The following is a 25,612-nucleotide window of genomic DNA, read 5'->3' as shown; positions in this document are numbered from 1 at the left end:
CACCAACAACAAAGTCCCTGTATTCCTGCCATGCTGTAATCTACCCACCAGTCTCATTCTGAACATTTCATACAAATTTATTATACAATTTATGGTATTTCTATTAGATTCTTTTATTTTTATAACATTTTCATAATCCACATATGTTGTAGCAACATGCATAATTAATAGTTCTTATTGTGAAAAATATTCTATTTTATGGATATCCTGCATTTTTTCATTGATTCATCACTTGATGGATATTTGAGCATCTCTGCTTTAGGCTCTAGTATGCTTAATACCGTTGTCAAGGACTGGTGTTATATACCTCAGTGGTGAACTGCTTCTCTATCAGGCCCTGGCTGAGTTCAATAAAATTGCATGCAAGCAAGCTTTTGTTGTTGTTGTTGTTGTTTGTTTTTTATTTTCACGGTATGGTCTCACTCAAGCTCAGGCTGACCTGGAATTCACTATGTAGTCTCAGGGTGGCCTTGAACTCATGGCAATCCTCATGTCTCTGCCTCTTTCAGCTGAGGGCTGGAATTAAAGGCATGCACCACCACGTCCAGCAACGTGCAAGCTTTTGTATGAACCTATGTTTTAAAACTCCAAAGTGGAGCTGGAGAAATGGCTTAGCGGTTAAGCGCTTGCCTGTGAAGACTAAGGACCCCGGTTGGAGGCTCGATTCCCCAGTGCCCATGTGGAGCCAGATGCACAAGGTGGCACATGTGTCTGGAGTTCATTTGCAGTGGTGGGAGGCCCTGGTGCACATAGTCACTCTCTCTCTATGTATTTCTGTCTCTGTCTCACAGACACACACTTTGTCTCTCTCTCTCTCTTTACAAATAGATAAAATGTGTTTTAAAAAGTAATTACAATTTGTCTTCCTCTGATGTCTGATAATTAATGGTTTCTAATATTAAACTATATTAAAAGCAGGATTTAAATGGCTATGTAACTCTGTTTCTTATGGTTTTATCATAGTTGTTTTGCCTTAAGGGCATTTATATTGCACTCATTCTTTGACTATGTACAACACTGAACCACACAGAAATCTCTGAAAATATCTATGATAATTTCCATAGAATGAAAGTTTAGTTATAGAATTAATGTGTCAAGATTGGTAGACTAATCTGGAGACATTGCTAATTTCTTTTGTGAGAGGAAAATTTAAAAATCCTAATAGTAATTCACATAATACTATATCCCCAGTAATACTGAGTACTATAATTTTTAAACACTTTTGCTAATTTAGAAAATTTAAACATAAAAAAATACAAAAGCAGGTGGATTGAAAGGTAACTTAGATGGTAGAATACTTGCCTCTTGGTAGAGTAGGGACTGAGTTTATTCCCCAGAACCTTGTAAAACCACATTAAGTGTTGCACACTTATAATACCAGCACTCAGGATATAGAGGAAAGAGGATGAGGAATTCAAGGTCATCCTTGACTACATATGAAGTAAGAAGCCAGCCCAGACTACATTAAGAAACCATCTCATGAAAAAAAAATAAAAAACAATGAATAAAATTTATTTTACTTGGAATTCATTATATGTAACCTCAAATACAGTATTCAATAATTACAGTATTACTCAAAAAAGCATGTTTTGAGGGCTAGTTAGATGGCTCAATGGTTAAAGGCATTTTCACTGTGAACTTGCCAAGCAGAGTTTGAATCTTCAGTTTGACACAAAGTAGAACATGTATATGTAATCCCAATGTGCCTACAGCAATGGGAGTTAGAATCAGGACAATCCCAAAACTTGTACTGGCCTTTCCAGTGGCAAAAAAAGAGATCCTGTGGCATATAAGGTTGGAAGAGAGGACCAGCATTCCAACTTCTAAACAGTTGCCAGGGCAGACATGCTCATACACTCTCACACATCATACACACACACACAGGCTTGTTTTAATCATAGTCTCCCTACTGTAACAGAATATCAGAATTTATCCCTCCTATTTAATTACTAGTTTTTATTATAATGTCATAAATCTCTCAAAATATTCAGGAAAAAAATAAATGGTCTCACCACAAAGCAATGATCACTGTTTTAGGTAATAGATATACTAGCTACTATTAATCAACAACTGCCTGTTGTATACATGCATCAAAGTAGTGCATTGTAACCCATAAATTTGTACAATTATTGTGCTAATTAAAACATGAATAAAAGTCTTGTTTTTTCATTGTCTTTTTTAAAAATATTTTTTGTTCATTATTTATTTATTTATTTATTTGAGAGCGACAGACACAGAGAGAAAGACAGATAGAGGGAGAGAGAGAGAATGGGCGCGCCAGGGCTTCCAGCCTGTGCAAACTAACTCCAGACACGTGCGCCCCCTTGTGCATCTGGCTAACGTGGGTCCTGGAGAACCGAGCCTCGAACTGGGGTCCTTAGGCTTCACAGGCAAGTGCTTAGCCGCTAAGCCATCTCTCCAGCCCTTCCATTGTCTTTAATGAATAATTTTATTCATTTTTCTCTTGCTTCCAAATTCCTACCCTACTATACCACCATCCACACTGGTGACCTTGCTACAGATATGAAGTTGAAAATGAAGTCTGCTAGAGAACTTTCTTCATCCTACTATAAATTGGACATCCTATCTCAGTACACTAGTGTATGTTCATGTGTCAATGACAATTATCTGGTAGAAAGGGGGAAAATGGCTATCAAGAAAAAGAAAGCCAATTACCCAATGATTAAAGTAATTAAAAATAGAGAAAGCAAGAGATCCAGAGCATGAATGGGGAAAATTGATATTTAATGAACTTAGAGATGACTTATCATTTTCAATTAGAGAATATTAAATGGAACATTGGTGCAAATTAGAGTTTTGCTGTGCTGTACAATATAGTAGCCATGTGTGGATAGTATGAGAAAAGACATGAATGTTTAATTGTTATTAAATACTCATTAATGACTATGGTTCTAGTTACTTCAGCCATAGAATATCCCAGTTTAAAAAAATCTTCCCTGGATCCCACATTTATTTCAAATACAAAATCTCAGGTTTCCCCCTTGCCTTCAGAGACAAGTTTTCAAAACATCGTAATACATCCAATTTCCTCTGTCACACACTATCTCTCACCCCTTGTTCCATGGAATCTGACTCCTAATGTCACAATTCTTCTGACATAAATGTTTTATAAGAGTTATTTAAATATATCCAATGAGCCACTTGTGGTGACACACTACACTTTTAACTCCATTGCTTGGGAGGCAGAGGTAGGAGATTTTCCATGAGTATAAAACCAGTTTGTCAGTACAGAAAGAGTTCCAGCTCAGCCTGGGCTATAGGGAAGCCCTACTTGAAAAAGAGGGAATCCAATAGCACAAGAATCAACAAATGAGTCCACATTAAAGTTAAAAGTTTCTTCCTAGCAAAAGCAACTATCAACAGAGCCAACAGGAAGCCTACAGAATAGGAGAAGATCTTTTCCAGCTATTTCTCTGACAAAAAGTTGATATGTAGAATATATAAAGAACTTCAAAATCTAAACACTAAAAATCTGCAATCAATAAATGTGTCAATGAAATGAATAGACAGTCCTCAAAAGAAGAAATACAAATGGCTAGCAGCTACTTTAAAAATGTTTAACATCCTTAAGAACAAAGGAAAATAAAACACCTTGATAGTTAATATCACCCCTTTAAGAATGGCTATTTTCAAGAAAACCAATGAGAAGGAATACTGGTGAGGGTGTGGAGAAAATAAAGCTTTTATTCATTGTGATGGGTATTGTCCAACCACTGGATACATAGCATAAGGACTCTATATTCTACTACAAAGATACTTGCATATGCATGTTCACTGCTGCTCTATTCACAATAGCTATGAAAGTGAATCAACATAAATGTTCATCGATGGGATGGCTGGATAATATGTACTCAGCTATAAAGAAAAGTGAACTTGTAAAAATTTCATGAAAATGGATGGAACTGGAAAGAATTATACTAAGTGAGGTAACTCAACCCCAGAAAAACTTTCTCTGCTATTAAAAAGGTTATTATTTAAAAATTGTCTTATATATGTATCCTAACTTTAATGTTTGTATGTATTTAAGTAAGTGGATGTGAGATTTCCAAAAACAGAACAATGGAAAAAGAAAATCTTATACATAAACAATAGAGTTATTTTCAGCCACAATGAAGAAAATAGTTACATTGTTTACTGGAAAATGGATGCAACTGAAGTCAGTAATATTTGGAAAATTCAGTCATACTCAGAAAAGCAAATGCTAAATGTTTTGTCTCATATGCAGATTATAGATTCTGTTTTATGTGTGTGATTGTAAGGCACAAAACTAGAAAGGGAACTATGAAAGGGAAGTAAGAGCTCTTAAGGAAGAAGGAAATAGAATAATATGTACAAGAAATAAGAAATCAGAAAAAAAGCCAAAATGAGAGAAGAAAGGGAAACAATAAGTGTGTGTGTGTGTGTGTGTGTGTGTGAGAGAGAGAGAGAGAGAGAGAGAGAGAGAGAGAGAGAGTAAAAATTAATGCAGAAGGAACTTCATTCTTGTTCCCCTAAAACTAACTTGTAGGAGAAAAAAACTCCTTTTTGAAATTTATGATATTATAATTATCAGTTTCCTTTTCTTACTATAATAGCCTGATTTCTTTAAGAGTAGGAGTAAATATTATTTCCTACTTTTTCAATTTCTAAAGGGGCTACAACCACCCAAAAGGCTTCCAGTAAGTATCTATTCAATGAGTTAAAGAATTATAATGAGGATAAGATTATATTCAGTCTACATTAAGCATTATTAACGTACTGAAGTTAAAATTTTATCTAGACTAAGGTGTTAAATACATGATTGACGGCTAGAGCTAAGAAACAGTTTATGGTCTTGGCTAAGTCATTATGGCCAAGATAAGGAGCTCTGACTGGAGTGAGGAGTATGATAATAGAGACCTGAAATAAGAATATTAGCCAAGACTAAGCCATTGCCTCTGGGATTAAAGTGAGTATTTTGTAGGGACAAATTCAAGCTGTGATAGCCTTGGCTAATACTCTCCTTTTGGATTTCTAAGGAGTATAACACTTAGGCAGTGCTAAGGATTAAATTAATGTCTTATACATGCAAATCATATACTTTACCATTGAGCTTCATCACCAGTGAATCTTTTTGCCATGTTGATAATTGAGCCTAGAATCTTGTGCATAGTAGACAAGCACTCTAAAATTGACCCACACACCCAGCCCAAGAGTACAATATGTTTAAAGGAACAAGTCAGAAGGACTAAAGCAGAGGTCCTATAAAGTGTTCGTTACTTCATTAGAAGTATCAACTCACCAGGCTCAGCAGCCTGAGGCCATCCAGTACTAGATTCTAGCACTCCATGAGCATGCACAGAGTAGGGTCGACTGGCATTATTCTTGAACACCACAGTCAGGATGTCACCAACCTCCCCTTTGATAAGTGGACCTAATATATGAAAAATAAGTTCATTAATAATGAAATAAAACAGGAGGCATTCAAGGAATAAGCATATATGGGAGGTCTGTAGAATTGAGAGTTGGTCCAAAACTGAAAGTCAGGGATAGAACAATTTTTGCAGTTCTAAACTTGATATTGCTACCCATAGCACCATAATGGTACTTCAAGAACAAGATTATACTTCTAATTACTCCTAATTTTACCATACAAGTGCTGTCAATAATAACCAAAGACCAGTGATCCTGAATTCTATGGAATCATTGATGAGAATTTGTCATCAAATATAGAGTACTAGAGATCTCTTCATAGGCTAATGGAGATCTCTTCAGAGGTCAGTGAGTCCCTTCTGGGCCAAGAGGAACATCACAAAACCCATTCATCAAAAAATAGCCTAGAGTATTAATAAAATTGTGGTCCCGGGAGAATACTGTTTCCTTTATCATTTTTTCAACTTTTTGGATGTCCTAACTTTTGCCTGTAGGGTGTTTCAAAATCTACTACCCTCAGAGACCCACTATTCCAAAGGTATATAAAATCTGGGGTGGGGGGCAGGAAACTTGCTTTAGGTTACAACAGAATTAATATTTCCCTCCTTCCTTTCAGTGCATATTTTCATGGGTACTTTATGAAATAGGACCATACTTCTAGTATATCACAAGGAAAAGTTAAGAATGCAAAATACAGAAGCTTTCCTGATATGATAGAGTGGCCCTTAAAGCAATTCCATCTTCTATACACTAAGAACTAAGTAGAGTTTCCTTACCCAGGATACCTAAGTGCTCCTCTGGTCCAGATCTTGACTTAGGAATTCTGAAAGTACCATCAGTGTATTCCCTGAATATGGCTTTCTTGTATCTGGAACCCAGAAGCCCATCCTTGTTGCTCAGGAAAATATGACCATAACTAGAATCCAAAGAATGTTATTATCACATTGCCTTGTTTTCTCATTTTCAGATACAGGTAAGTTAAGTCAGTTAAGTCATGTTACATATGAAAAAAAAAACATGGATATATTCCTTTAAATGGAAAACTGGCTTACCATAATTAAAATAGTAGGCTTTAGAGCCTATGTTTATTATTTTCCATCATTCAGTACAAATTTGCAGTACCATTAATGTAGAAGGAGCACAGGTCTAAGAATCAGAAGCTCATGGCTCTAGTTTCTGCACTAATGAGGTCTTAGAATGGAATTATATATCTTGGCAAAAGAATAGCTTACAAGGTGGCAGGAAAATATTAATTGCTGCTATTGGAGCTCAAGGGTGGAAAGTGATAAGGAATAAATAGGATCATGCAAATTTCTACTTGCAGTATGCTTTCCAGTTGACAAAGGACATGATATTCATTTTATCTTTGGAATTCCCCAGTAGGTAGGTCTCAGAGGTAAATCACTATACCAGAGATGACAGGAATTATGTGACACTGTCAGCCAGAATTGGGAGGGAAGACTTCTGTTCCTCCCCCTTCTTCTTGAGTAATAATCTTTCAACTACATATTTTATATGAGCAAATCAAGGCTAAGAGCAATCCAATTTTCCTTAGTCCCACAGAGTTAGTGTAAAGCCTTTAACCTTAAAAGCAATCAAAATCAAAAAATCAAAAAAAATCAAAGTAAAGGACAAAACAAAATAGGGAAGACTGCTAATTTGTTCCTCAGTTTTCATTATTTTCTCTCAAATAGAATAATAAGATCATGTGGGCTGGAGAGATGGCTTGGAGGTTAAGCACTTGCCTGTGAAGCCTAAGGACCCCGGCTTGAGGCTCAATTCCCTAGGACCCACATAAGCCAGATGCACAAGGGGGCGAGTGCATCTGCTGTTCGTTTGCAGTGACTGGAGGCCCTTGTACATCCATTCTCTCTCTCTCTCTCTTTCTCTCTCTGTCACTCTCAAATAAATAATAAAAATTATTTTTTTAAAAAAAAACTAATAAGATCATGTGGACTTTAATGGAGCACATGTCTGCTCACCCACAGATTGCATTTCCCATGTTTACTTACAGCTATATATAGCTACATGAATAAGTTCAGGACAATAGTACACTCGATAAAGTAATATATACATCCTCCAGGACATCTTCTTATAGTCAGTGTTGCTTATCTTGGCTTGAAAGCTTAGAATGGCTACAACTAAAATTGGCATTCTAGTCTCAGAGATGAGAGCAAGTGTTGAGGACAACACAGTTTCTCCACCATCCCTGGACTATTCATATCTATACTACTATGTAAATAAGAAATAAAATTGTATCTTATTTAAACTATTCTATTTTGGATGCTTGATATATCTTAATGTATGAACATCAGGCATTTAATTCCCTGAGTAAATTTGCTATGAAATTTAAGTTCCAAGGTGAGTACTTTTAGCTAAGTAGAAGGAAGGAAGCAAGGCTAGAAGGGGAAGGGTGTAGCAAGACCTGATCCTTTCCTTCAACTCCATCATAAATAAGTAGAAAATAAGCAGAGTCAGAATTCATAAGCTTTACATTCGTGTCCCATATCCAGTTGTGTTGGCATGTTAGGTACCTTTGATAAATCACTGCCATTTTTAATATCAGGGTCTTCATCTGTGAAATGATTCTCTAAGACTGTGGTCTCTCCTTTCCTGAAGTCTTACCTGTCCTTCTCAGACTGATTATGCCATTCCAGTTCCCAGCTCCTATCAGGACAATAATCCCACTCCACCTCTTCTGCCATGATGTAGTAGGTTCTTGAAGCTTGGTAGCGTTGACGTGGGCTATCTTGATGGCCAGAACACTGGGAAACATTATAGACTGCTCTCATCCCTGCTTTTTGGTGGTTGCCTGCTTGGCAATAGATATCAAATGTCCCTAAAAGAAGAACGAAGAATAAAATCTGACTACAGGTACCACTACCAGGTATCTAGGGATTACTTTCCTCTTGATAGGTATATTTCAGAGAACAAACGATCTATGATAACCCTTCTGTACACTGGAGAAAAGTATAAGTTTAAGGGTAAGTGCACATAAGAGCTCCAGTACCAAGTTTTCTAGGAAATAACTAACTCCTCTAAGTTTACCAAAGGAATTCATTAGGTTTAGCATGAAAAGCCACATAATTGCTGGAAATCCCTCAATTCTGACCTTATTTTTCACTAGGTATATTACATTGCAGCAGTTTTAAATTATCTTTATGCCTCAGTGCCCTCATCAGTAAAGGGAGGGTCATTATGCTTACCTCATCTGGCTGATTTAGAAATAAATACAATGCATGTATACTTCTTAACCTATAATAAATGGTCAATAAGTGAAACTATAAACAAACAAAGCTTAAAACTGATTATTCCAAGAAGTCATTGGTTAATTGCCTCTTTTTTTTTCTACCAAATACCAAAGAAAGTAAGGTAGGCTTAAATAGACTGTTTTTTTTTTTTAACTTTCTCATCACAAGGAGGCTTACATAATAGAGCTCTGAATGGTTCTGTCATAGGTTGTTGCAATGGAGTATTCAGATATTTGTCCTGAATGTCTGTGTTATGGAGCTGCATGGACCTGATCTGCAGATTTAGAATTCCATATCAAGGACTCTTACACTCAGAGAATGTTGGTCAAAGAAACTAACTTTCTTAGGTTATTCTCACTGTACACTTTCCTTTCCTTATGGATGACTGCCTATCCTTCCACTATAAACACTTATTTAATTTCAAAGTCTTCTATAAGCTGGCCTCGAACTATTAACCCTGTCCTGTCTCTTATACTCAACTATTTCTCCAACTAAATCTCTCATTGCCTCTTCACATACTTAATTCCTACTGTGGACTTGCTACTCATGCTGTAACAGTTTCTGGAATGTACCTGACTTTCATACCCTCAAAATCTATGCAAACCCACTCATTCTCCAACATTAAATTCATGTTTTATCTCTTTCAGAAAATATTTTCTGATAATTTGGGCTCCAGATGGGTTGATAGTCTTGGCTTTTACATGCCAATGCACTTCATATCTATATGACATGGTAAAGGACTAATTTCTGTGCTGGTCACTTAACCTATCTGACAGTAATCTGCAAAGGACCCTCCTTTATTTCCACATCTACTTATATTACCCTTTACATCTATTCTATCAGTAAATCCTATGAGCTATTCCTTCAAAAGTACCCATTCAGAGTTTGTTGTATGTGGTCTTGCACACCTATAGTCACAGGTTCTTGAAAGGCTGGGGGCAGAATGATTGTTTGAGCCCAGGAATACAAGACCAGCCTGGGAAACATAGCAGAAACTCTATCTTTAAAAAAGTATTCTTGCCTGGCATGGTGGTTTACGCCTTTGGGAGGCTGAGGAAGGAAGATCACTGTGAATTCAAGATTAAACTAGGACTACATAGTGAATTCCAGGTCAGCCTGAGCTATAATGAGACTCTTCCTAAAAAAAAAAAGTATTCTTTCATTTCCAATACCACTTCCCTATACCAAACTATCATCACCTCTTACCTGGAAATTTATAACAGTCTCCAAAATGTCCATTCTGCTGTTTCTTCTCCCTCCTCAAGCATTAACCTCTTAAGATCTAGTGTGCTTTTTAACAAACATAGCCGAAAGCACATTGATCTGTGTTTTAAATTTCCATTTAAATTCAGGATCAAATTTAAGCAACTGACTACAGTATTTTAAGTTCTAAACAATAGGTTAATAGGTTTCTTACAAATTCCGTGACCTTATATAATATCAGACTGCTCCTCACTCACTATACTCTAAACATACTTTCATTCTTGTTTTCTCTCCTATCTCTTTTTCCTCTCTCTCTCTCTGTCTCTGCTTTCCTCTCTCCCCCCCCCTCTCTCTCTCTGCTATCATATTTAAAGCTAGTCTGGAATTCACTATGTAGCTCAAGGCTAGGCTCAAACGTATGATCTTCCTGCCTCAGCCTCCAAAGATAAGCACATAGCACCATGCCTGACCATATTGGTTTTTTTTCTGACCTGTGAACAAACTATGCTTATTCCCACCATGGGATATTTTCAATTGACTAATATTCTAGTGATGTGAAGATGAAAAAGCTCATCAGCTCATAGTGGGATAGTAACATAACTATACAAACATTATTCCCATATCTATGATGATATAATCTGTCAATAAAAACTTGCTACTACACAAGGAGTTATAGATTACAAGAGTGTAAGGAAATTAGTAACATAAAGAGGAAAGGAAAATGAAATAACTAAAGGATGCAATGAAAAAGAAAAATAAAAGGGCAAGGTGGGGGGTTAATAAAAGCTTAACCTGAGGCACACCCACCCTGAGACTAACTGAGGCCAGCAGGACCCCACAGTGAATACTAATAACCAAACTGAGGAGGGTCTTCAGTGAAATAGGGGGTTAGGAAGAGGAGATATAATAGTATGAGCTTTTACAAAAATAATTAACAAAAAAAGAAAAGGTCACTGGGTATGGTGGTACACACCTTTAATGCCAACACTCAGGAGGCAGAGGTAAGAAGATCACTCTGAGTTCAAGGCCACCCTGAGACTACATAGTGAATTTCAGGTCAGCCTGAGCTAGAGTGAGACCCTACCTTGGAAAAAAAAAGAAAAGAAAAGAAAGAGGAGGAAGAAAGAAGTGGGACATGGAAAGAGGAGAAGTAAATGGAAAGGAAAAGGAAATGAAAGTGAAATGGAAGAGAGAGAAGAGAGAAAAATGGATGGGGGAAAAGTTGCTGGGAAAGAGAAGATGGGAATAATGAACAAAGAAAGGGCTCCAATGGCAGAAGAGAATAAATAAACCCTAATGAGGTAATGATAATAACATAATAACACAATATAATAATATGATTATTACATAATATAATAAGATAATATAGTAATGGGCAATAATAAAAAATTATCTTTGTTACTGAATAATCTAAAATGAGTTTAATGAAAAATAATATATTGTAAGCTTTAACCTTTTACTTGATTTCCTACTCTGGCTATTAAAGTATCACTATTTCAATATTAAAAACTGAGGCAGGCAATACAGGTAGTATTGTTAAAATACCATTTTCTATTGAATGTACTATAAGCCTCTCAAAATTTAGAGCAAAGAAAATAGACACTGAAAAATTTTATCAATAACCTCATACAAACTCTAACATTTTGCTATTTTTTCTGAATATTCATTGCTTTTAATTTTTTAACATAATCATAAGCATTCAAGACAAATGTTGAATCTCCACAATGATGTTAAGATGGAGTCTTTCTATGTTGCCTTTAATTTCTATTTTATCTCAAACTTCTTAACTCAAGTCATTCTTTTCACTTCAGTTTCCCAATTAGCTTGGAATAATGGAATGCATCAATATGCCTGGCCACCGAGGTTTTTATAAGATATCTGCAAAGGTGCTCAAATACGTATGTATATTTACAATTTCCAATCAATACTCTATCTTTCCAGAATCCCAAAGTTCTGGTCCTGGTTGATCCATTAAATTTCTCTGTTTTTGGAGTCCTCATCACAGTGGTCTTTCTCCACCTTAATCATAGAGCTAGTCTCCAGGTGCAGAGTGGAGTGCTCTGATTCAAAAGATCACCTAGGGATTTGAGGATGTACTTCAGTCAGTAAAGTGCTTGACTTACATGAGTAAAATCCTGAGTTTGATCCTCAGCACCACATAAAACTTGGCAAGGTAGTGTATACCTATAACACCAACACTCTAGAGGTAGAGGTGAGAGAATCAGAAGCTCAAGGCTACCCTTGGCTACATAGCAACCTTGAGGCCAGGATTGGCTACATTAGGCCCTTCCACAAAAAAAAAAAAAAACAAATAAGATAAGATCATCTAGGAGTGACCTCAATCAGGATTTGATAGAGAATAGGTCAGAGGAGAAGGCAACCCTTCTAAACTAAGCAAATAATTTTCCTCCTCCAGGTGTATGTTTCTTACATGCATTAATAAAATAACTGAACTAGGACTTCTGGGTAAGATGGCGGCACAGGAGCCACACCAAACCAGCCTAGGGAGGGATTTAAACAAAACCACAGCAAAATACACTCGTCTTCTGAAAAGTGAAGGAGTATAGGTTATTCTTAGACATGCTGGAGAAGCAGGAAAGACCAAGATCCAACAGAAAGAAGGAAAATATCCAGAATCCCACTGAGGTGCTTGCTGCCCACCAACCCACACACCCACAGGGCACTGCCCCACCAGGTGCCCCAAACAGTGGCAGCAGCAGAGACCAAACAAGAGGATTTTCCAACCTCATCAACCTCCTTTAAAAGTCAAGAAATCTGAAGGAAAAACAGCTGAGATCAACTAAGGAACTACTGAAAGGGATACAGGTGGGACTGTGTGAGGAACTCCAGGCTTTCTGCACTCTCCCATGCCCCAACCATCACAACCATTAACCTCAAGCATTCAGCCCCTGGTGGCAGTGCATACAGCACAGCTGGCCAGAACTCCAACTCCACACCACAACATAGAGGGATCAAGGTGGACATTCAGCATTGGTGAGATTGGAAGCCACACCAAAAGGTAACAAAGCCAACTGACTACCCTAAAACCTTCAAACCACAGGCCAGAGAGATTTGCTCAACCATGTTTGTAGCAGCTCAATTTATAATAGCTAAGAGCTAGAATCAATCCAGATGTCCATAACTAGAAGAATGAATAACCAAGATGTGGTATATCTACACAATGGAATTCTACACAGCAGTAAGAAAAAATGACACAAAGAAATTTGAGGGAAAATGGGTGAACCTGGAACAGATCATCCTCAGTGAACTTACCCAATCACAGAAAAAAAAAAAATCTCCACATAATCTCACTCATCGACAGCACCTAACCTGAATCTACCCATGATACCTTACATACCCAGCAAGCATCTCATGGACTAGACACTAGGATGGACAGGGAGGGAGGGGAGGGCATCGAAGGGGTGGGAAACACTAACCTAGACCCAAAAGGCAATGGTACCATAAAATTCTACTTCCTAAAAGGCAGACCAAATAAATAGCTGAACCTTCATCAGGCCCTTACAGGAAACACCTGAACCACAGGACACTGGAGAGGGTAGGATCAAGTCTAACCTAAATCTCCTACATCTTCCCTCCCTCCCTGTCCCCCTCCCCCTCTCTCTCCTCTCTAACTCTTGTATATTAATTATTTTTTTCCTCATTTTCTTAGTGGGCACTGACCTGTAACCCCCACTACCAGCATGGGGCTACCATCCACAATGAGCTTTTGATCAGAGAAACCTACAAGGTTTCCTAAAAGAATGACAGATTTCTGTCAGATTACTTGATAACCCACCAAAGGTTAGTGGTAAGACCCTATTACTGAAGACACCATATGCAGCTGACACGTAAAATGTAACGGCATGGCTGGAAGCCAGGAGAGAGTCAGTCCCCAGACAGTCAGCGTGTCTAGTGCCAGAAGGTGCTACATGGGCAATTGGAGGAAATGACCACTATCTGTCCAAGCAAATCACCTACTTAGCAACAAATAACCGGTTGTGATGCCCACACAACTGCAATAGTGGCACACAGCCATGGTGGGAAACCAACTGCTCTTGATTTGGCTAACTGATCCCCTCAGTGGTACAGGACCCATAGCTGGAGCTGGGAAACAAGTCAGAACCATATCCAAACATAAGCCCGCTCTCCATTATCAAGCTACCATCAATCATGGGATACAAGAAGGCCTACACCTAATGAACTCTCTATTAAAAAAAGTAAGGGTTATTTCATTTGTCCTGGAGCTAACTTACTCTCCGTTAGAGAATCTGCTTCTCTTTTTCAGATAGATGCAGATCCTAAGGAGAGAGCCACCCCATCATTCCTCAAAAGGGCCCCAACTGAAACTAAAGAAAATTGGTGAAACAAGCAAGGATGCTGTTTTCCTGATGAACCGGATACCAGCACAAGGGGAAAGGAGATCAACAGAGAAAAAAATCAACGCCTACCAAATCAGAGAGCCAGAGCCCCAGAGGCCCCAAACACCTCATCACTGAAGCAGATCAAAAATGAACCCAACATGACTCAAGGAAATTTTGCGGAAGAGGGGGAGGAAAGAATATCAGAGCCACATGTTGGGTCAGGATATGCAGAGACATTTATCTTACCCATAACTGTGGGCTTACTCCACAATGCATGACCTATATACCTCAACAAGGAGGGGCCGATGGGGAGGTGGTAGGTCACAGATGAGCCTAATAATGGTACCAAACTGACTGTATTTGCTGAATAGAAAACTAATAATAAATAAATAAATATATTTAAAAAAAACAGGCACATAGGACTGCATTGGAAGAGTAATCTCTCTTTCCTTGTCAGGGCAGGTTATGGGTTATATATTCTTGGTTGACTTTATCATTTTCAAATAACCTGCATTTGGGAGTTGAATATTGTTGCCTTTGATGCTTTCAGATTTATAGGGCTTTTTGTCTTTTGCTTGTCATTATGGAGGGTAGGGTCTGATTCAGATCCAGGCTGACCTGGAACCCAATTCAGAACAGAAAACTCTACCTCCCAGATGACAAGATTAAGGTTGTAGAACAAGACACACCCTTAGGGATTTTGGCTTTATAAGACCATTTATTTGTTTTAATCCCCGCAATTGCATACTCGGTGCTGTTTTTTATTGAATTAGTATATTGCTCAATTGAAGCTTAGAATTTGCCTATAAATTATTCTACCCAGTCCACTAGAATACTTGCTTAGCAAGCAAACTCAACACCTGCAGTTGTATTGGGGTACAAGAGCTACACTTGGCACCTTAAACTCAAATCCTGACAGTATATAATGGTGGGTTGCCACATCTAAGAACACTGTAGATAAGTATAAAACCCAAGCATCAAATCAATTCAGGATGCAAAAATAACTACATTATAATACAAAAAACACAAAGAATCAAGACAATACAATCCCAATAAAAATTATATATCCATCAGGAAAGATCACCAATGAGGCTATTTTAGATGAAATGCCTGACAAAGATTTTTAGAAAATGATTGTATCTTTACTCTGAGAAATCAAAGAAGAAATGAAAGGAATTAAAGAAGAAAACAAACTCCTAAAAGGGAACATAGCCCTATAAATCTGAAACATAAATACTGAAGTAAAACCAGGCTGAAATTATAGCTCTGAAGAACACAGTCAGGCAAATAAAAAAAAAACTTTGTAGAAAGTCTCACTGGTAGAATGGATGAAGGAGAGACCAGAATATCTAAAGAGCAGACCAGGTGGCAGACCTAATACAGTACAACAAAGAGAAAGTCAAGCTAATAAGAAGGTATGTATGGGAATTTCAAGATATCTGGGACACTATGAAAAGAGCAAAATATAAGAATTCAGGGTATAGTAGAAGGAGAAGAATGTCAATCAAGAGGCTTAGTAGGTGTTTTCAAGAAAATTATAGAAGAAAACTTTCCCCAAATTGGGAAATAGATTCCAGTATAGATACAAGAAGCTTTTAGAACACCAAACAGACAAAACCTAGGAAGAACCTCTTCTCGCCATGTTATAATTAAACTACTAAACACACAAACCAAAGAAAATATATTGAAAGCAGTTAGAGAGATAAAGCAAGTCACCTTACAAAGGCAAGCCCATCAGAATAACAGCTGATTACTCAACACAAAGTTAAAAGCCAGAAGGGCTTGGAATTATGTATTCCAAGTTCTGAAAGATAACAACTGTCAACCAAGATTACTTTATGCTGCAAAGCTATCTATCCAAGTTGATGGAGAAATAAGTACATTCTACAACAAAAGCAGGCTAAAGAAATTTATGAGAACAAAACCAGCTCTACAGAAAATACTTTAAGGAATCCTTCATACTGAAGATAAAACAAAACACATATAGGAGGAAATAGGAAAAAATAAACCACACTCAAATAACAGTTAAAACAAGCAAGTAAAGGGAAAACAGGAAGCACTACAAAATAAGAATGGTGAGAATAAATACATACCTTTCAATAACTCTTAATATCAATGGCCTCAATGCACCAACCAAAAGACACAGGCTTGTAGACTGGATTAAAAGGCAGGATCCTGCCATTTGTTTCCTCCAGGGAACTCGTCTCTCAATAAAAGACCAGGGTAAAAGGATGGAAAATGGTATTTCAAGCAAATGGGCCTAGAAAACAAGCAGGGGTTGCTATCCTAATATCAGACAGGATAGACTTCAAACCAACATTAGTGAATAAAGATAAAGAAAGTCATTGCATATTGATTAAAGGAACACTCCAACAGGAGGACATTACAATCCTAAACATATATGCATCTAACATGGGGGTTTCCAAATTCATCAAGCAAACACTATTAGACTTAATATCACAGATAATATCAAACACAATTGTAGTGGGTGACTTCAATACCCCACCCACATCATTTGACAAGTCATCCTGGCTAAAATTAATACAGACATCTGAATTAAATGATGTCATGGAACAAATGGACCTAAGAGGTATCTACAGAACATTCCATCCAAATACTGCATAATATACATTTTTCTCAGCAGCACATGGAACATTCCCTAAAAGAGACCATATATTAGGACACAAAGCAAATCTCAACAAATACAGAAAAATTGAAATAATCCGCTGTACTCTATCTGACCACAATGGGATTAAACTCTAAACCAGCAACAAGAAAAGCTACAGAGCATACAGAAATTTATAAAGACTAAACAGTACACTATCGAATGGGTCATTAAGGAAATCAACAAATTCATATAGTCAAATGATGATGAAAATACAACATACCAAAACCTTTGGGACACAATGAAGGTAGTCCTAAGAGGGAAATTTATAGCTCTATAGGACTATATTAATAAACTAGAGAGTTCACGAGTAAACAATTTAATGCTTCACCTTAAGGCCTTGGAAAAAGAAAAACAAAGCAAACCAAAAATCAGTAGGTGGGAAGAAATAATAAAGCATAGGGAAGAAATAGAAACAACAACAACAAAAAAATCCAAAGAAGCAATGAAACAAAGAGTTGGTTCTTTAAAAAGATAAACAAGATTGATAAACCCTTAGCAAATCTGACCAGAAGAAAGGGAGAAGAGACAAAAATTAATAAAATTAGAGACAAAAAGGGCACATTACAACAGATAATGAAGAAATTCAGAAAATCATAAGGACATACTTTTAAGTTTGAAAATCTGAAAAAAATAAATGAATTCCTTGACGCATATGACATACCAAAATTAAATCAAGATAAGATAAGCCATTTAAATAGACTTATAACAAGTATGAAGATCCAAGCAGTTATAAAAAGTCTACCAACTAAAAAAAGTCCAGGCCCAGATGGATTCACTGGTGAATTTTACCAGACCTTCATTGAAAAACTAACACCACTTTTTCTCAAACTTTTCTATAAAATAGAAAAGGAAGAAATTCTACTGAACTCCTTCTATGAAGCCAGCATCACCCTGATACCAAAACAAGACAAAGGCATAACAAAAAAGAAAATAACAGACCAATCTCCCTCAAGAACATAGATGCAAAAATTATGAACCAAATATTGGCAAACAGATTATAAGAGTATATCAGAAAGATTATTCACTGAGACCAAGTTGGCTTTATCCCAGGGATGCAGAGATGGTTCAACATACACAAATCAGTATATGTAATACATATATAAATGGACTCACGGACAAAAATCACGTGATTGAGCTGGAGAGATGGCTTAGTGGTTAAGGTGTTTGCCTGCAAAGCCAGAGGATCCCTGTTAGACTCTCCAGGACCCACATAAGCCAGATACCCAAGGGGGCACATGTATCTGCAGTTCATTTGCAGTGCCCGGAGGCCCTGGCACACCCATTCAATCTCTCTCTCTTTCTCTCTGCCTATTTTTCTCTCTCAAATAAATAAATAAATATTTTTTAAATCACATGGTCCTCTCAACAAATGCAGACAAGGCATTGAACAAAATCCAACATCCCTTCATGGTAAAAGTATTACAGAAACTGGGAATAGAAGGAACATATCTCAACACAATAAAGCCAATTTATGACAAACCTACAGCCAACATAATACTAAATGGAGAAAAACTTCAAGCTTTTCCACTAAAATCAAGAACAAAAGAAGGGTGCTCACTGTCCCCACTTTTATTTAATATAGTACTAGAAACCTTAGCTAAAGCAATAAGGAAAGAGACACTCATAAAAGGGATACAAATTGGAAAGGAAGAGATCAAATTATCATTATTTGCAAATGATATGATTCTATACATAAAGGACTCTAAAGAGTATACCAGTAAACTGCTAGACATGATAAACACTTTTAGCAACATAGAAGGATACAAAATAAACACCCCAAAATCAGTAGATTTCCTATATACTAAAAACAAACATGCAGAGGATGAAATCGGGGAATCACTCCTTTTCACAATTGCCTCAAAAAAAAGTACCTTAGAATAAACTTAACCAAGGAAGTGAAAGATCTCTACAATAAGAACTTTAAAGTGTTCAAGTGAGAAATTGCAGAAGACACAAGAAAATTGGGGGACATCCCATACTCTTGGATTGGAAGAATCAATATTATGAAAATGTCAATTTTATCAAAAGCCATCTACACATTTAATGCAGTCCCCATTAAAATTTCTATAGTATTCTTCACAGAAATAGAAAAAGAAATCCTAAAATTCATTTAGAAGCACAAAAAACCTCCAATAGCCAAAACAATTTTGACCAAAAAAATAAGGCTGATTGTATCACTATACCTGATTTAAAAATTAGAAACCAGAGCTGGGAGCGGTGGCGCACGCCTTTAATCCCAGCCCTTGGGAGGCAGAGATAGGAAGATTTCCATGAGTGCGAGGCCACCCTGAGACTCCACAGTGAATTGCAGGTCAGCCTGGGCCAGAGTGAGACCCTACCTCGAAAAACCAAAATAAGAAGAAGAAGAAGAAGAAGAAATCAAACAACCCGATTAAAAATGGTCTATGGATCTAAATAGAGAGTTCTCATCAGAATACAGATGGCATATAAACATCTAAAAAAGTGGCCTACATCCTTAGCCATCAGAGAAATGCAGTTAAAACTACAATGAGATTCCATCTCTCTCCTGTTAGAATGGCTACCATCAAGAAAACAAATGACAGCTAGATGTGGTGGCACACACCTTTAATCCCAGCACTTGGGAGGCAGAGGTAGGAGGATCGCCGTGAGTTCAAGGCCACCCTGAGACTCCATAATGAATTCCAAGTCAACCTGGGCTAGAGTGAGACCCTGCTTCGAAAAAAAAAAGAAAAGAAAAGAAATGACAATAAATGTTGGTAAGGATGTGGCAAAAGGGGAACACTTCTGCACTGTTGGTGGGAATGTAATCTGGTACAGCCATAGTGGAAATCAGTGTGGAGGTTCTTGAGACAGGTAAAAATAGATTTACTATATGAACCAGCTATAGCCCTACTAAGCATATATCATAATGACTCTTCTCACTACCTTAGAGATACTTGCACAACCATGTTTATTGCTGCTCTATCCACAACAGCTAGGAAATGGAACCAGCCTGAATGTCCCTCCACAGATGAATGGTTAATAAGGATGTGGCACATTTACACAGTGGAGTTCTATTCTGCAGTAAAGAAAAATTTGCAAGAAAGTGGATGGATCTGGAAAGGATTGTCCTAAGTGAGGTAACCCAAGCCTAGAAAGTGAAATTTCACATGCTCTCCCTCATATGTGGATCCTAGCTACAAATGTATAGACTTGTGTGTGAGCTGGAACCAAAAATCAGTAGCAGAGGGCAGTAGCCTAGAAAAAGGCTATAAGGGAGGGAGGAGAGTGAAGGACTTTCTAAACTGTACGCCAGCATGTTTTACATTTATTTATTGAATGTCTCATTAGGTTGCCCAGTCTAGCCAACTCCTGAGCTCAAGCCATCCTTCTGTTTCAGCACCCCCCTCCCCAGCAGCCAGATTTACAAGGACATACCAGTGCATCAGGCAAGAAGATTTTACAACCACCTTCCTTAACCCATAGTATGACACAAAAATATGATTTCATTCCTTGAATGACATAGTGAACCCTATAAAAGCATATATATGCTTCTGGGAATCCCAGCTGTTATTTTTTTTTTGTTTGTTTAATTGTTTGTTTGTGTTGGATTTTTCAGGAAGGAGATGAAATTTGGGATTGGCTTTGGGGTTAAAACTAGAGTATTTCCTTCTTATTCAGAGGTTACACATTCCTATTCAATGAAAGTCATCATTACTCTTGATTTCAACTTCATTAACTGATGTTTCTAAATTGCTAAAACTCTCCCTGACCAAGAAAATATCCTAGGTAGATGGGAAACAAGGAAGATCCAATATGTGTGGGGAAATAAGCTTTATGTTGTGTTTGTAAAGCTTAGCTCCATTCAGAAATTATTAAATTGTTGAAATGAGTTGTTGTCTATAAGGAATAGTATTCTAAATATGAACAGAGTTTACACAACTAAAATGTTTAGTAGCACCTACATAGATGGCTGATTGTTCTTACAAACACTGCCACCTACTGCCTGGCAAAAGAATATGCTCTAGAGAATGAAAAAAAAATACTGAAAGTTATAAAATGCTTGAAATTAATAGACTCTGAAGAAACATTCAAGTCAAATTTCTTCATCTAAAACAAAGGGACTGGGCTGGAGCTTAAGGGTTAAGTCACTTGCCTCTAAAGCTAAAGAACCCAGGTTCAATTCCCCAGGACCCACATAAGCCAGATGTACAAGGTGGTACATGCATCTGAAGTTCATTTTCAGGGACTAGATGCCCTGGCACGCCCATTAATTTTTGCTATATGATGCCCTGTGTCTCTCTATCTATCTCTCAAACAAATAAATTAATTGATTAAAATTAAAAAGCAAGGGGACTAATTAATGACAAGGAAAAGACAGGAAGGGAAGAGATAAAGGGAGGAAGAGAGAGGGAGAAAGGGACTAATTCTAGCTACAGAGATAGCAAGTTAGTGAAAGGTCCTCCTAAGGTTTTGGTTTCTGATCTGAAACAGTTGTTTACACACACATGAGCACACACACACACACACACACGGGGGGGATAGGAGGGCTTGTAGTAAGCTTCATGGTATATTAAGAGTTTAAAACATTTATTACTTATTATTGGCCTTCCTCCCAATACAAGGGCTGTTTCTCTAAAATAGCTATGCGGAATGTGGTGGTTTCAATGTAAAATGCCCTCCCATAGACTCTTGTGCTTGAATACTTATTCCTCAGTTGGTGGCACTTTTCCAGGAGTTTGTGGAATCTTTACGAAATAGAGTCTTCCTAGAGAAAGTGTGGCCCTGGGGGATGCTCTAAGGAGTTACAGCACAGCCCCAATTACTATGCTTTCTCTCCACTTCTTCCCTGGTGATGTGATGATGTTAACAGATTTGCTGCTCCTGCCATGTTTACCCCACCAGGATGAAACTTTCCCTTTAACCTGTAAGCTGAATTAAACTTTCCTTCTATAAGCTGCTTCTGGTCAGATATCTGACCCAGAAATGAAAAGTAAGTGATATAGCAGTCAAAAAGTTTGGTAATGAAATCTACCCTCTATCATATAAGAACTTCCATGAATCTAGGCATGACAAGAATTTCTCTCTTATTGCTCCACGAAAGAGCTTTCTCAACCTTCTACCCACTCTATTCTTCTTGCAGCTGAGGAAAGAATCCAAATACCCAGAACACAGAGGACACATTAAAAAAGAGATAAAGTATTTGGTAAACTGCCCAGATTCCTCAACATACCTCTTCTACTTTTCCCAGATCTTCTTCTCCCCATCACTGGCCCCTGTCACTCCTGGCCCCCTAATCAATGAAGCCTCTAAGCCTAGGATCCAATGATAATGTACTTACCCGTGTTGTCAGGCTGCATGATGGCCATGACAAAGGTGTGAGGAAAGAGCATGGCTGCACCTTTCCTCATGCCCTGAAGCTGCACCGTGTTGCCTTCAAACATGACCCCATGCACGTCAGTCTCTGTGCCCAGGCCAAGCAGGTGCCAGGCCACTGTATCACCCTTGCAGATGTCCAGCCTGGGCAGGTTAGAGAACAGAAACCCATTAATGGCTGGAAAACAAAAACAAAAGACAAGACAGGAAGATGAGATCAGGCTATTTGAGCCCTGGCCAGTAGCATAATATCAGCTCTGTTCTATGGTTCCCCACTACTTGAAACTGCCAGGTCATCCTACATTCCTCTGCGTTCTTTTAAGCTACTTATTTTTTTTGTGGGGGGGGCAGTGTTATAGGTAGGGTCTTACTCTAGCCCGTACTGACCTGGGATTCACTATGTAGTCTCAGGCTGGCTTTAAACTCACAGTGATCTTCCTGCCTCTAAAGTACTGGGATCAAAGGTGTGTGCCACCATGCTGGGCTAATTTTAAGCTACTTTACTTTAAGCTACTCATGAGTATGTCTTTGAGATGAGACCCCAGCCATCTTCTCTGGTGTCACCTCTTCCATTCCTCTATCATACTCTGGAAACACATAAACTACTCCAGACTAACACAATTCCTACCAACAACTCTTATTTTCACTCTCTTGAAACTCTCTTTGCATGCACTACACTTTCCAGTTCTCTTGTAACCTCTCTGATTATTCCTTCTCCATATTGTTCTTATTTATCACCTTTCTATAGAATGCATTCCTCAAGATTCCATGTTCATCTCCCAACCTATCTCCTCTTCTTCATCTTCACTTCTAGACCCAAGGTCTCTCATCATCTCAGACTAGAACTCCAGTGATAGCCTTCTTCCATATATCCTTATCTGCAATCCTTACACAGACAACACACACATGCCATTATCCTGTTAGATCTACTTATCTATACCTTCCCAAGTTATTAAAAACAGTAGATACGCAGAAAGCAGCTGTTGAGTTTTTACATGCTTTCCTCTCAATTTAAAATAAACCAGTTCTAGTTTCTATGGTAACCTACCAATTTATTACTTATTCATCATAACTGAGCTCCTCTATGAAATTTTATTCTGTGCCCCTGTGTGTTTCTCTCTCCTTCCTCCTCTCTCTCTCTCTCTCTCTCTCTCTCTCTCTCTCTCTCTCTCTCTTCTCTCTCTCTTTCATGGGTTTCACTTTTATTGTAAAACCTTCTGCAGTATAATTAACCCAAGAGTATTCAAGTATTTACTTATAACCCCTCTGAATTAAATTGACCAAGCAGGGAGCATTTTATTTTCTGTATAGTTATAACTACATGAGCATCTGACATGTTGTTTACTACCAATTAAGTTCACTAAAATTCAAATTGTAATAAGCTTGGCTCACAAAAAATATTACTTTTCCAAGATAATGGAAGTACCCCTGGGGCTGGTAACCAAGAGAAGGAGGCAAAAGATAAAATATATTCATTTGTGTTGACCTCCCACCTTCTACACTGCCCCCATCCAAACATGGGGAGACAGGCCTGATGCTCACCCCTTTTTAATGTTACCATCTCCATTGGAATCAGGTTTGGTGAGCCATCTTGTTTGATAATTCTTTGGAATTCTGATGGGAACATTGGTAATCCCCAATTTTGTTTTCCCTGCCTTAAGTCTGAGTGCAAACTTATTCAGTCTTTAGCCCCAGCTCAAACACTCCATTCTTCAAGGAATCTTTAATATTATTGCTCCAATTAATGTTCTTCTCTGAACTTGAAATTTGTATTAAAGTTAAGTGCTTAATTATAGTCTGTTTATCTTATTCTATAATTGATTCATGGTTGTTATTCACATCTCATTGAAAACTTCTGGGTGCACTTTGGAAACTGGACCACTTCTTCCTATTGATTCTCTCATTCACCCAGAATATTGATTGGTAGCTTATTAACTCAACTAGTATTTACTATATGTTAAATATTGTAGATGCAGAGATAAGAAAATTCAATATTCACCTTTACTCTAGAAGAAGTCAAAAGTCACATATGAAATAACTGTAACATTTAGGATTATATGGACCTTGCTAATAAAATGATATGATCAAAGTGCAATGGTAGTTCAAGAGTATATAATCATCTTGGACTTGAGAGGTGTAAAATGATCCCCATAGCATCATATGTTTAAGTACTTGATTTCTGGAAAAGTGGCACTGTTGTGGAAACTTTAGGAGGTAGAGCCTTGCTAGAAAGAAGTGTGTCACTAGGGGACAGACCTTGAGGTTTTATAGTCCAGCCATCCTTTTGTTTCTCTCCTCTCCTCTTTTCTCTCTCTCTCTCTCTCCTCTTCTCTTCTCTCTCTCTCTCTTTCTCTCTCCTCCCTGCCACCATGAAACCCTGTGTCATAGCCTCCTGCTTCTGTCATGCTTTCCCTGCCATAATAGTCTCTAACTGCTGGAACTATAAGCTGAAATAAACTCCTTTCCCTAACTTGCTTCTGGTCAGGTATTTTGTCCTTCCAATGAAAAAGTAACTGATACAAGTGGTAAAAAGTGGAAACATGGATAAAGTAACTTTTGAATAGAGCGTTAGAGAATAGGTAGACTTTCCAGAGGCTGAAGGAAAATATATAAGAAAGGGCATTTCAAGTGTAGAGAACAAAACATAGAATCAACAAAGCACAAGCTATGCTTATCGGAAAAATATCCCCAATTTGCTGAAATATGGGATATGGGAGAAGAGGAGAGAGAGACAATATTGTTCAGGGGCTATAGGTATATCTTGGTGGTAGAGTGCTTACCTAGCAGATAAAAGGTCCTGAATTCTATTATTAATATGACAAGGAAATGTCTAGAAGAATGTCACCCAAACTGTTTCATAATCCTTAGAATATTCCTGTGCACAGTCTTTATCTCACAGCATTATCTTCCACTGCCCTCCTACTGTGCAAAATAGATCATGCCACAATAAGACAATAAATATAAGAAGATCTGTTGTCTTACTTGGAATCCCTCAATCTAGCTTGACTCTGAATAGAGCTGATGAACAAGATGAACATTTTTCAGGGACTGGTTATGATTATTATCAGGGTTACATTTTACTTGGAACCTTTAAGTCATCATCCAAGGCAAACGTTTTCTACATACCATGCATTCTATTGGAGACCTGAAAACCCTCAACATCTTCTGAGAGCAATCGAGAATCCAACATAGCAGCTGCTTGATTGGCATTGCTGTACCAGCTCTTGTTCTCATCAAACACAGTGAAGAGGAGAAAGAATTCTTTATCAATTCCTTTCTGCAGGTCCATTGGAAGAAAGCAGAGGGAATAATTGCAATGGTTTCAGCAGTTAAGAACAATGCAGCTATAGCCCCACGAGTTCCTCATTCATTCTCATTTC

General features: G+C 37.7%; 1 protein-coding gene across 6 annotated transcripts in view; it reads right to left on the bottom strand.

Moving 5' to 3' along the window:
* The window catches only part of Heph (hephaestin), a 72,843-nt gene that overhangs the window by 12,907 nt on the left and 34,324 nt on the right, over positions 1 to 25,612 (bottom strand). For all 6 annotated transcript variants that reach the window (XM_045140596.1, XM_045140602.1, XM_045140598.1 and 3 more), the window contains 5 exons: positions 25,359 to 25,509; positions 22,198 to 22,410; positions 8,038 to 8,251; positions 6,189 to 6,328; positions 5,282 to 5,413 (listed from right to left, as the gene is read on the bottom strand). In XM_045140596.1, the coding sequence (XP_044996531.1) occupies positions 5,282 to 5,413; positions 6,189 to 6,328; positions 8,038 to 8,251; positions 22,198 to 22,410; positions 25,359 to 25,509 (850 nt within the window). The remainder of the gene's footprint in view (positions 1 to 5,281; positions 5,414 to 6,188; positions 6,329 to 8,037; positions 8,252 to 22,197; positions 22,411 to 25,358; positions 25,510 to 25,612) is intronic.

The sequence above is a fragment of the Jaculus jaculus genome, chromosome X (assembly GCF_020740685.1).
Source record: "Jaculus jaculus isolate mJacJac1 chromosome X, mJacJac1.mat.Y.cur, whole genome shotgun sequence".
Classification (NCBI taxonomy): domain Eukaryota; kingdom Metazoa; phylum Chordata; class Mammalia; order Rodentia; family Dipodidae; genus Jaculus; species Jaculus jaculus.
This window is presented reverse-complemented; position numbering and strand designations above follow the sequence as displayed.